Below are 13,666 nucleotides of genomic sequence, written 5' to 3'. Positions count from 1 at the left end.
CCTTAACCTATACCCTTAAATACCCTTAAAAAAAGTATCCTTAAGGAACCCTCCCCTTAACTTTACACTCTCTGTACCTTTAACCCTTAAGGACCCAGTACCCCTCCCCTTAGACAGTCCTAGCTATAAGTCTTTCAAATATTCACGAATAGGGGGATGCCCACACATATTTTAAAATCTTGTTTTAGTATTTTTCCTTTTTATTTCCTGCAATTGAATTAGTTAATTGAGAAAAATAAAATAAAAAAGTGAAAGAGAAGGATATTACTTGCGGAAATCCCTTTTTTGCCTTGTGGAAAGGAACTGGAACTGAATTATTTTAACTTAGGGTCATTTGGTACAATTGTGTGACAAATAAGGATATTCTATGAGGTGGATCTCCCATGAGATTAATTAATCCGATCATTTTAGTGTAAAATTTATCACGAGATTAGCTAAGACCTAAAAGCAAATATAGGATAAATACAATTTTAAATTCTATCTTGAAATTATTATTATTATCCCTTGTACCAAACTATTAATTTTAATTTATGTGAACATATTTCCTTTTTAGTTCATGCCAAAAAGAATGACTCATTTCCTTATTTGAAAAACATTTACCTTTATACAATGATTTATAGCCACACAAAATATATGTGCCTCATTTTACACCACAAGTTCAAAAGTCTTCTCTCTTTTCTTAAATTTCATGCCCAAACAAATGATTTCACATAAATTGAACGGATGGAGAATTACAGCTAAAATTGACATCATCCGTATCGTGAGCAAAAATGTAAAGGAATTAATTACAGATTTTGTTTTAAGGAAAATTTACTTTTATTTAAAAATATACGGTCCTACATAAGATAGGACCTTAATCAAAAGAGACGTAAATGTTTTAAAACATCTCTCTGGTTTGCAAGTTTTGTCGTTGACTTTATTTATTTTAATACCCCGTTAATCTCCAATCCATCAGCGAATCAATTGGTTGCTAAAAGTTCAAAAGGTGGACCTCGAAGCAGGGAATCGGAGCGCCCTCCCGTTGAGAGAATTTGAAATCCCTCCCTCTTCACAAAAGAGACGTTAGAACCTTTTTAACCTTTTGTGGAGAAACCATTAATTATTTTCTTCTTTCGAATATTTAAACAATCCCATTTTCACTTTTTTCAAAAAAAAAAATTTCTGTCTTCCTCATTTAATGCTACTATGCTCTGTTTCAGACCAATCAACATTACAGCTTTCACTCCCCACTGCTCTTCTTCCCCTCGCCCCCTCCCCCAAAAAAAAACAAACAACTACTTCACTCATCTCTTCAGTGCTATAGTTTTTCCTATACCAAATATATATAACTTTCACACCCACAAGAATTGAAAAGCTGGTGCTTTAACAAGTCTTGATTTTTCTCTGTCGTGTAAGTTTTTATTAATCTATATTTGGGTTTCTTTTGTTCACTTTGTATGATTTATATATGTGAAAGATTGATCTTTCTAGTATGTTTATGCTTGATCATTCTTGGGAATTTGAAAAAGCAGGAGCTTAATCAGTTCGGATTTCTTCTGAGCCACATAGTTTTAAAATTTGTTGGATTTGTTTTGCTTAGTTTCTTAATGGTGATTCTATTGTTCAGTTCGTATGACTGTTGCATTGGAGAATGCTTCATTTCGTACTAAGTTATGTTTGATCATTCACCTTTTATTTGTAAGCATGAGATTTAATGAGTCTTGATTTACTCTGGGACTCTAGGTCAGTTTTTTTAGTATTTCGGTTTATTTTGTTTAGCTTCTCATTGGTATGATACTAGGGTTTTTTATTTTATTTTTAAACCTTTTTTAGTATGGGAATGCTTAATTCTTTGCTATGTTTTTGTTTGATCATTCACGGGGTTGAATGTCTTTAATTTGTTGCCTTTGCAGAAGTTTAGTTCAATTATAGTTTGAGCTTGATTAAACCTTATAAGTTTAAGAGCTTTTGGTCATGATGTCAAATTCAAAAGGAAAGGGGCAAAAGAAATTTCACCACTTGGAGTTTTCTAGATAACGAGGGGGGAGGTAGTATGGATACTCTTAGCTCACATTTTCTGTTTGAAAGCACTACTAGATTTTAAGTCTTTGTTTGAGGGTAACTTTAGTCTTTAAGGCCAAGGGATAGCATTGGAATGATTTAGGAAATCCAAAATCAGGTATGTGTCTGCTTGCGCTGCAATGCAAAAAGATTTTGCAACGATATAATGAGCTAATTAAGACTATGAATTTCCCGTATTCTGTTATTAGTGCTGATTTCAAGAAAAGGAAATTTGAAATGGTTATCAAGAGAAAATTGATCATTGGAATTACAAAGAAATGGAGAAATTTGCTGGAAAGATGTATATCAAGATTTGGATGATGCAAAGTAGTGGTTAAGGCATACGCATTTGAATTCTTGAAGGAGGATAGTTTTCAATTTTGATGGAAAAAGGGAATTGAGCAAATTTAGTGGACAAAATGGGATTCCCACCTGGTTGAGCATGTCCCCTCCATTTCCATTTACTGAATTTCACAAGTTATAAATCTCTAAAAGAAAATTCTTCCTCACCCTTGATGTTTGTTTTAAAGAGCATAAAATTATTTGCAGGTGAGCTTGGGAAACAATGCTTGCTGTAATATCTCTTTTTTCAGTTAGCAAATTTTGAAGAGGGCTTGAGATCTGTGGTTGAATATGGGTGCTGAGAAACACAGTTCCAAGAGCGGAGGAGGTTATGTTGGTGGCTTCCTGCAGCTATTTGATTGGAATGCAAAATCACGGAAGAAGTTGTTCTCTAGCAAGTCTGATATACCAGGTAAACGCTGAAATTGTCTATGACCAATGCTTTCAACTACTGATTCTTCAAATATGCATGTATGTAGTGGTAGAACGTCAAGAAAACCATGCTGTTAAATGTTATAATGGCTGAACAAGCATTATTTCTATGCTTTTTTTCAGAGCAATCCAAACAGAAGAAGAGATGTGATGGGAACTTACCTATGACTCGGGTTCATCTGGTCAGTTTGTTACTCAATCTTTCTCATCTTTTCTTTTTCCACCTACTTGGATTGGAGACATATTTTCCTGTCGCTGTACTTCTCAATTGAAAGTATTTTTCATATGCAGAACAATGAGGATGATACTACAGCAGCGTCCAGTGTCAAAGGGAGCAGTGATTACCGTTGTGCCTCATCGGTATCTGACGAGGAATATTATGGTATCAAGCCTGCAGGTGTCGTTGCAAGGCTTATGGGATTGGATTGCATGCCAACCTCTAACTTTTCAGAGCCTTACTCCACTCCATTTTTAGATTCTGAATCCCTACGAAGTGCTCCTTGCCTCTCGAGAAACCTCGAATACCAGCAAAATTTTCAATCAGTATATTCCAGCAACTTTCATGAGAAGATGGAGAATCTAGGCAGGAGCTCATTGGAGCCAAAGCAACAGAAGATAATCAGCAGGCCAATTGAGAAGTTTCAAACGGAGATTTTACCTCCTAAGTCAGCTAAATCAATCCCAATTACTCATTGTAAGCTTCTATCCCCTATCAAAAGTGCCAATTCAATCCCACCTCAGAATGCAGCTCACATAATGGAAGCAGCTGCCAGAATACTTGAGCCAGGACCTCAAGCTACATCAAAAGCAAAACTATCCCTAATTGGATCTTCTTCAATTCCCTTGAAGGTAAAAGATTTAAAAGAAAGGGTTGAAGCTTCTCAAAAAGTAACCAAGATAGCTGAAGCTTCTCGAAGGCCAGCTGAGTCAAATGCTTCTAAGTACCTTAAAGGGCAACCTATGAATAAGAGCTGGAACGGATCAGCAGATACAACCAAGCAGAAAGATTTCTCAGATTCTGATGAATCTTTTATTGGAGGCAAAACTAAAGGAAAATCGATTTCCCTAGCCCTGCAAGCAAAAGCCAATGTCCAGAAAAGAGAGGGCCTAAATACAGGCAGCAGCAGAAGTGTACTTGGCCAGAAAGAACCAAGTAAAGTCATTCCAAACCAATTGTTTACAAGCCAACCTAGCACAGAGAAGAACACACACAAGAAACCATCTGTACATAATAATTCATGTGTTTTGCGGCAGAATGATCAAAAACAAAATAGCATAGCTGATAGGGGGAAGTCACCTTCAAAGCCGTTTCTTTCCAACTTCCAAGGAAAACGTACACTTGGCGAGGATTCTTCCATTGCGCGACAGAAAAGTTCAAGTAAAATGGCTGAAAACTCTAAAGTCAGTTCCAGGAGGCTGAGCAAACAGGCCGGTGATAGAAAGGAAGAAACATATTCTTGTACTAAAAGTGTCACACGTAAGAAGCGGCCTAGTGACGGTGATATCCAATATGAAAAAAATCAGGCAGCTGGGAGCACGTCTACTCATAAAAGTGGAAAGCTGATTCAGTCTGGCATATTCACGGATAGGGAAATGAGCTGGGGTGAGAAGAGAAAAGAAAAAGGAACAGACATTATTTCCTTTACATTCAATGCACCCCTGACACGATCAGTACCCAGCCCTGAGCCCCCAAGAGAAGTACAGGGGACAAGTCATGAGTTTAGCACGGATTTTCGAAGTAAAAAGAAGCAGCTCAGCTCAGATAGTATGAGTAGTTTTAAGGCTCCTTTTGGGCATAACTTGAGCAGTGCTGATGATTTGAGCACTCTTTTGGATCAAAAATTAAGAGAATTATCTTATGTAGTTGAGTCATCACGCCAGAAAAAGGGAACATCCAGTTTTTCCTCATCGATATTCCAGGATCTGAATGGCTTATCGAAGACCACCATGTTGCATGGTAAGGGGAACCATGATGACATGGAAGTGGATGATTTGGTCAGCCGCTGCAACCCTGGATTTTCTCCTATTCGTCCTCTGGGAATCACTGGGCAGCACAAGCATCAGGTATGTATTGCATAATTCTGTTTTACACTTGAATCTTTATTGCATTAAGTTTGCCACTCTCTTTGTAGGTTGCAGATACCTCTATTTATATATTTTCTACAGTAGTGAATTTAATTAGACCATTCAGATGACTGTATCTTAACCTGCATTTCTTGTTAGCCCTTTTATGCCTTTTAATAATTTGGTGTTCTTAGTCTTTGACATCTTTGTTTTCCCTCCTCTTTGGATTTGACATCGTATGGTTTAGACATCTTTGACTAAAAATTTCAGAAAGTAATTCCCTCCAACTTTCCTGATTCAATGTGCTCTTGTTAATTGTATTGCTCTATTTGTAGAAAGCTCTTTAAAGAATAGACGGGAAACCTTTTAATTAATTTGATCATCTAATCTGGTATGATATCAGGGAGTGGAAGAGGAACTGAGTGAGTGTTGCAGCAGTGAATTTGAAGGCAGGAAGGTGTTTGGCAGTCGGTTCCCAAGCCCTATATCTGTTCTTGAGCATTCTTTTCTTACCGAAAGTTGCAATTCTTCAGATACTGCAGAAAGTAACAATACAGGAGGTAAGATCAACACACCGAGTTTTTTCATGCAAGAAAAAATTCACTGGTACTTTAGAAACATCTGAACATTGTTTAATGAATTTCAGCTAGCAAGCTAAGTTCATCAGTACAAGCTAAAGAAGTGCTTGGTATATGCTCTTTGAAAAAGTTTCATTCGATAGAAGGTGATGTAGATTTGTTAGACTCTGCCTCTTCAACTTGTGGCGCAAAGGAGCATCTCAAAAATTTCCGTATGACGGATCTTGGAAAATCATCAAACTGGGAGCTGGAATATGTGAAGGAAATAGTATGCAATATTGAGTCGATGTTCATGGATTTCGCAATGAGCAGGTCTCACGAGATCATCGATCCACACCTTTTTGATCAATTGGAAAGGGTAAATGGTCGTGGACAAAGACGAAAGGTAATATTTGATTGTGTGAGTGAATGCTTGGACATAAGATGTAAGCGATACGTGGATGGTGGATATGATACATGGCTAAAAGGTGTCGTAGTGGTCAGAAACAAGGAGAAACTAGCAGAAGAAGTATATAGGGAAATTTCAGGGTGGAGTGGAATGGGTAACTGCATGGTTGATGAACTTGTAGACAAGGACATGAGCAGTTACTTTGGTAGATGGCTGGACTTTGAAGTTGAAGCATTTGAACTGGGAATACAGATCGAGAAACGGCTGCTAAATTCTTTGATTGATGAAGTAGTTGCTGACATCCTGCTACTCTAAAAGATTATCTTTGAACGCATATTCTTCTTGTATGTTTATTGACTATTGTTGCATGTTTGAGATAGAAGACGAGAAATGAAACTGACTACAGCTTTTGGGATGTTCAGGTCTTCCATTATAGTTATCCATTTGAGGTGATGTTACCAGAATCCACATTTCATTTATTGGTTTGTTACTTAGTTATCATTCTGTTCCATTTGTATTTTATTTTTCTTTCCTGAGGGTCAATGAGAGAGGCTAAGATCCTAAATTTCATCGGTTAAAATCTCACTAACGTGTACGCTTGCGTCTAACGAATTCATGATGATAAACAGACGTTAAAAATGCTAATTTGAATTAAAAATTTTGGTTTTACTTCTACAAATTAATTTTTTCAACAACTTGTGTATTTAGTTTTTTTTCTTAGAAAACGTTATTGGAAATTTTTCTTCCCAGCTTTGAGTAATGAGTTGCAAATAGCCATTTTGAAAAGGAATGCGTTCAGTATATTCCCCTCGCCTCGACAAAACTTTTTTTTTTTTCCTTCCTTTTGGTTCATTCTCGTGTCTATTTTGTTTCAATTTCTTTGTGAAGTAGTAGGAAGATTTGCAAAATTGGTTCAATTGTAGGATAGACAAGGATATCCTGTGAGATTAGCTATCAATAGCTAATACCATCATTTAATATCGATATTAATCATACTCATAATCAAGCATGAGATAAATATAACTTGTTAATGGTTTGGAATAATTAATTCCTACATAAAATCTCGCATAAGATAATATAATATTTGGTTAGTCGCATAAAACATAGCTCATATAACTAGTGCAACGTTTAGTTACTAGTATAATACATGCATTAAATTATATGATAATCTATATGTTATTTTTGTGGGATAGAATATGAAATAAAAATATGTGTATCAATAATGTAGGATTCGAGCCATGGAAATAGCCTCTTGCAGAAATATAGTGTGAGGTTGCGTACAATAGATCCTTGTGGTTCGGCCCTTCCCCGGCCCCACGCATAGTGGGAGCTTAATGCACCGAGCTGCATTTTTTGTATCAATAATGTGGGGGTTTTAGTTAGTGCCACTGATGAAACAGTAACAGGAGCAACTATCAATGAGGAATTTGATGGAACAGTAACCACTCCAAGTCAAATTAGATCGCCGATACCAGAAATTGGGGAAGGAACTTCGAAATCTCAACAGAAGTGGACGGATGTGGTCCAATTAGGGTCCAGTCAAAGCAAATTGTCGTGGGCAGATGAGTTTGAGGCTTCACCAGAGCTAAATTCAAAAGGATCCATCTGGGATAATTTTGATATTGCTAAGGTAACGAACGTTGGTTTTAAACTTGAATATGTAACTCCTGAAATTTATGAGGCATCACCTGTTTGTGAAATTGACATAGAGGACATAAGTTCTGAACTTGAATACTAGAAATCCGTTGTAGTATGCTATGTGTTGGGGCCTCATCCTCATTTTGCAATTTTGAATGGGTATGTTCGACGCCTGTGGGAGAAGCATGGAATTAACAAAGTATCTATGTTAAAAAATAGCATAGTTCTAGTAAGGTTCGACTCTGTAGCTGGAAAGAATGAGGTATTAAAGGAAGGAATTTACCATTTCGATAACAAATCTTTCATTGTGAAGGCTTGGAATCCAGATATGGAATTTACACGTGACGAGTTATACACTGTCCCTATTTGGGTTAAATTGCTAGGGCTTGAGTTAAAATATTGGAGCTCAAAAGGTTTGAGTAAAACTGGAAGCTTAATAGGCAAGCCACTGATGGTTGGCAACCACACTTTGAAGAAAGTAGGATTGAGCTTTGCTAGACTACTTATTGAGGTTGAAATGGATACACCTTTGCCAAAAAAAGTGTATTTCAAAAATGAAAGAGGCCTACTTATGGAACAAAAGGTGCAATATGATTGGAAGCTAATACTATGTAAAACTTGCAAGAAGTATGGCCATGATGAACAAGTATGCAAAGCTAAGAAAGTGCAGCAACCTCATCCTAAGGGAAAGCACAAGATAACAATACGCAAGTTACTTCCAATGAAGTAAGTACAAGGAAAATGTCAAAGGAAAAGACCATGCCTATACATCAAAGGACTAATCAAATAAAAGAGGCACAGGGTAAGGAGACACAAGAAAAGGAAGGATGGGTCACACCTCAGCATACTGCTAAGAATACAAATAGGCAACCACAAAATTCTACTAAGGGAAGAGCCAAAGAAGATTAGAATACTTTCCAAACTCTGGTGCAAGAGAATGTTAGGGGCATGAATGTGCAGGAAAAAAACAGTAATGCTATGAATGTGGAGGGGGGGAGGAGCCTAACTCTCCCATTGAGCATGGATAATCTCATGTGCTGGAATGTTAGGGGCATGAATACTCCTAACAAACATAAGAAGATCAAACTACTTTGTAATAAAGAGGATATTGGTTTGATAGTATTATTGGAAACTAAAATAAAGGCAAACAAGGTGGATCAACTAGCCAGCAAACCTTTTGGTAGGTGGGGGTATATCACACACTTAACTGAACATTATAATGGGAGAGTTTGGGTGACTTGGAGACCTGAGTGTTTCAAATTTGATTTACTGACCATGTGTGCGCATGCAATCACATGTCAAATCAACCATGTGAGTTTACAAACTACTTACATAATGACATTTGTATATGCACATAATACTAAAGAGGAGAGGAGGAGTTTATGGAGTTATCTGGAAGGAGTAGCTAATGGAATGACACATCCTTGGATTGTGGTGGGAGATTTTACCTCTGTTTTAAATTTGGAGGATAGGATAGGTGGTACACCTATTACTATGGCTGAGATTTCTGATTTTCATAGGTGCATTGAAAATTGTAGACTACTTGAATTCCCCACAACTGGTAGTCAATACACTTGGAATGATAGGCATGGAGATTGCAGAATTATGTCAAGAATTGATTGGGCTTTCATCAATTCAGCATGGCTAAATAACATGGCTAGTTTTCGAGCACAATTCCTACCAGAAAATATTAGTGATCATTGCCCTTTAAAATTGACTTAATATAGTACACAAAGGAAGAACAAGCCTGCTTTCAAGTTTTGTAATGTGTGGACTTCACATCCAGATTTCCTGGAGGTAGTGAAGGAAGACTGGATGCAATCAATCCAAGGGCATATTATGTTTCAAGTTGTCAAGAAGATGAAAATGTTAAAGGCTAAATTTAAAATTTTCAGCAGAAGACATTTTAGTGACATTGTAGCAAGGGCAGATGAAGATAGGTTTGCTCTTGCAAAGATACAGGCAGAACTACATAGTAATCCTCTTGATACAAGGATACAACAGGCAGAGAAGGATCTCTTTCAAAGGTTCAAGAGGCCCTCCTATCTTGCCGAGGTTCACCTCCAACAAAAAAGTAAAGTCACATGGCTCAAATTGGGTGATGATAATAACAAATATTTTTTCTCTGTGATCAAACACAGGAAAATACAACAAGCAGTTCTTCAGTTGACAGACAAACTTGGTAAAATGGTGACAGATCAACAAGAGATAGCAGATGTCTTTGTAGAGTATTACCAAAAGTTACTAGGGACAAAAGGGAATAACAGAATCTCATCTTTTCAGAGCTTTATAAAAAAATGGTCATACATTGGCTACATCACAACAACTGCAGCTGGTCAGGCCATACACAGTTGCTGAAGTCAAAGAAGCAGTGTTTGGCATTGAGGAAACTAAGAGTCCAGGGCCGGATGGATATGGAAGTGGGTTCTACAAGGCATCATGACCCATATAGGAGAGGAGGTGACTAATGCGATTCTGGAATTTTTTGACAATGGCCAACTTCTAACACATATCAACTCAACAAATATTGCCCTGATTCCTAAGGTGAAAAATCCTTAGCTAGCCAGTCAATTTAGACCAATATCATGCTGTAATGTTATCTACAAATGCATTTCAAAAGTAATCAGTAAGAGACTCAAGGAAGCACTTTTTATTTTGGTTGCTGACAACCAAGATGCATTAATTGAGGGGAGATCTCTCATACACAGTGTACTAATATGCCATGATCTGTTGAGACACTATAATATGAAGACTACACCTTGGTGTCTAATGAAAATTGATCTTAAGAAGGCTTATGATATGATTAGCTGGGATTTTTTAGAAGAGATACTCAGAGGATATGGTTTTCCTATACCATTTATAAAGCTTATTATGGTATGTGTAACATCAACTTCTTTCACTGTCAAGGTTAATGGAGAAGGCTATGGGTATTTTAAAAAGATGAGAGGGTTCAGGCAAGGAGACCCCATGTCACCTCTTCTCTTTGTGTTGGTTATGGAATATCTGTCAAGAGTGCTGAGGAAAATGGGTGACCTGCCTGTCTTTCAGTATCATCCAATGTGTAAAAGCACAAAGCTAACTCATCTTATTTTTGCAGATGACTTAATGTTGTTTTGTAAAGGCAACATAAAGTCTATACACAGAATGATGGAAGCTATCAATCATTTTACTGTTGTATTAGGTTTAGTGGCCAATCTGGACAAATCACATATATTTTTAACTGGGATAGAAGAGGATTTGAAGAAAGAAATTTTGGATACCACTGGTTTCTCCCTTGGCTCATTACCTATGAGGTACCTTGGACTCCCCCTATCTTCAAAGAAGTGGAGCAAAGTGGAATATCATCAGTTAGTAGAGAAGATCACAATGAGGATCAACACTGGATACTCTAAGCAACTTTCCTATGTTGGCAGATTGCAGGTCATAAATGTTGTACTCTTTTCTGTGTATAACTTTTGGGGAGCTATTTTTATACTTTCTCAAAATGTGTCTAAAGCAATTGATAGGAAGTGTAGAGACTACTTATGCGATAGCACTGAAGAGCATAGGAAAATGTCTTTGGTTGCTTGGGATAAAGTCTGTCAACCAAAGAAATTTGATGGACTTTACATCAAAGGTTGCAAGCAATGGAATGTGGCCTCATAGGTAAGCTATTATGGCTATTGGTGACAAAAAAGGATGTGCTATGGGTCAAATGGGTACATGGTATATATATATATATATGATGACGTGTAGGGACATATGGGCTCACAATCCACCGATGGATTGTAGCTGGTATTGGAAGAAGTTGAATGAGCTAAAGGAAAAAATGGCACATTGGTACACAGGAAACATTTATAAGGTGACTAGTAGTGATGTTTACTCTGTTTCATGTAGCTACATTGCTATGGCTGAATTGAGTACAAGGTTGCGAGAAATAGAACTGATTTGGAGTGGGCTTATGCTGCCAAGGCAGCGTGTTATGTTATGGTTAGCAAATCAACAAAAACTGCTGATTAAGGAGAGATCGATGAAGTTGCATATCCCTGTCTCAGGAGATACTGCATGCTGTTTATGTGGGCAGGATATTCTGGAGACACACCTGCACCTATTTGCAAAGTGCCAATGGATTACCAACTTAAGAACTGATCTAGTTACTTGGTCTGGTATTCATATCCCTACAAAGAATGTATCTGAAACATTACAATGGATAAGGAGAAGGCATTGGAGACAGTTTCGAAAAGAAGTTGCAGCAGCTATTCTCGGAGCTATGATCTATTACCCCTGGCAAGCCAGGAATTGGAGGATCTTTAGACAAATTTGTTTAACCACAGAATTCTGTGATAGTCAGATTAAGAAGGAAATGCGGGCAAGGATCAACACACGAGCAGGTTCAAGGAAGGCAAGAAACTGCCAAATGTTAGTTAATCAATTTTGTAGTTAGGGCAAATGTATAGTAGACTGTTTGTGTTTTTTTTAGGGTCTAGTATTACTTATTAACGTATACTAGATGCCTTTAGTATGTACAAACTTTTGGTTGTTATGGTAATATTCACATATTAGTGCAAAAAACAATGTGGGGTTTTTAAATCATTAAACTATTAAAATCATAAGTCAAATTGAAATAGAAGTATAAAATTCCTCATAGTTTAGAAAGATCTGCTTAATAGTTTGCATCATAATATTCATCATCCCACGCCACGTCCAAAGGAAAATATCATCCCAATATGTGCAATCTTTAATGGAGTCAGCATAGAGTCAAGAAATTTAATAGATCAACCCTCAAACTCCTTTCAGTAATCTCCTTCTCCATTTCCAAAACCCCACTTTTGCTAAAATGATCATCAAAATCAGAGCAAGTCTGTCAGCTTCAGTTTCTTGAAGTACTACTTGCTTGTAGTTCACTCTCCTTGTTTTTTGCTACTTTATTCTCGGAGACATTAATAATGGCCTGACGACTTTGAACCCTAGAGTAAGAGTCTTTTCTGCTTAAATAAGAGCTCAACCAATTCTTTATTTCGTTTTCTATTCGCCCGCCAAAATGGCTGGCAATCAAACACCACGTAAAATTTGAAAAGAACAATTCAGTGTTAAATACTTCGGTGCATTAGATTCTTGATTAACAATATGGTTACTTTTGACTAAACCTGACAACATGGGCTGGCCTAGCCCAGCCCACACGGGCCTTGGCATTTGAGTTATTGGGCTGGATCGGTCCATCATTTTGATGGCCTTAAAATGATTAGCCCATGCCAGACTTACGTCGCCACCGCCCCCACGGGCAAACACACCATTCTTAAAAAGTATTTTTCATATTTTTTTAAATTTAAGTTCTAACCTAAAACTTAAAACAATAAATATTTACAAGTCAAAAACAAATCTTATTTGACAGAAAGCATCAGCACAATTTAATAAATTCTGACATCATTCTAATATATTATTAAATTGTACGAGTGACATATCCATGGAACTCATGGCATATCTAACACCAACACATTATTTTCATCAAGCACATTTAAATCCATTTGTGACAAAAAAATTAAGAGACGAAAAGAAAATAAAATACACATGTACGAGTGAAAGAGAGGAAAGAGCGCTACTTTTTTTTTTAGGGTTTAGGGAATTAGGAGGATTTTATTATTTACTTCTGTCATAATTTTATTTAACTTAATTTTATTTTTAAAATTTAAACTTAAAGATTTTGATCTTTTAATATGATGGGTTTAATAGACTTTGATTTTGGATTACTATTCTTGTCATTTTTTGTTTTTCTTTTGCTTTTTATATTCTTAATTATATATTTTTATTAGGGTAACGGGCCAGTCGAGCCCAGCCCAGCTTCAGTCAAGCCTTATGGGTTCCGGACTTACTTTGATCGAGCAAAAAACCTCTTATTTTTAAATAGGTTGCAAAAAACTTAGCTCAATCCTATTTCATCACTGGCGGACTAGGCTAGCCCAACAAGCCGAACCCATATTAAAGGCTTAAAAACGATTTATAAAGACTTTATGTTCCCCGTGAATACCTACAATTAATTCAGGATAATTTTAATCTTTAGTTATTAAATCCGAGCAACATGAGAATACTTGAGTGGAACAAGTTTATTGGGATTGCTTGAGAGTAATTATTTTATCAATCTTTGAGTGTTGGATTAATGAAAAATACTTGGATATTAATTTTAAAGCACTAAAACCAAGGAAAAGAT

At 36.7% G+C, this 13,666-nt stretch overlaps 1 protein-coding gene across 1 annotated transcript; it reads left to right on the top strand.

Moving 5' to 3' along the window:
- The first annotated feature begins 1,162 nt into the window (after positions 1-1,162).
- On the top strand, positions 1,163-6,305 carry LOC107766215 (uncharacterized). Its single transcript, XM_016584964.2, has 6 exons — positions 1,163-1,390; positions 2,590-2,794; positions 2,938-2,996; positions 3,106-4,878; positions 5,282-5,438; positions 5,525-6,305. Exons 2-6 carry the CDS (start codon positions 2,674-2,676, stop codon positions 6,157-6,159), a joined length of 2,745 nt encoding a protein of 914 aa, XP_016440450.1. The 5' UTR covers positions 1,163-1,390; positions 2,590-2,673; the 3' UTR covers positions 6,160-6,305.
- The last annotated feature ends 7,361 nt before the right edge of the window (positions 6,306-13,666 follow it).

The sequence above is a fragment of the Nicotiana tabacum genome, chromosome 14 (assembly GCF_000715075.1).
Source record: "Nicotiana tabacum cultivar K326 chromosome 14, ASM71507v2, whole genome shotgun sequence".
NCBI lineage: Eukaryota > Viridiplantae > Streptophyta > Magnoliopsida > Solanales > Solanaceae > Nicotiana > Nicotiana tabacum.
Note: the sequence above shows the minus strand (reverse complement) of the source record. Positions and strands in the feature narration are given on the sequence as shown.

What these genes read in the sequence shown, in the direction of transcription:
- LOC107766215 (XM_016584964.2), top strand. Translation starts at nt 2,674, where the DNA reads ATGGGTGCTGAGAAACACAGTTCCAAGAGCGGAGGAGGTTATGTTGGT. An exon ending in CTGGGCAGCACAAGCATCAG is followed by an intron (nt 4,879 to 5,281) that starts GTATGTATTGCA and finishes GTATGATATCAG; the next exon opens with GGAGTGGAAGAGGAACTGAG. An exon ending in AGAAAGTAACAATACAGGAG is followed by an intron (nt 5,439 to 5,524) that starts GTAAGATCAACA and finishes AATGAATTTCAG; the next exon opens with CTAGCAAGCTAAGTTCATCA.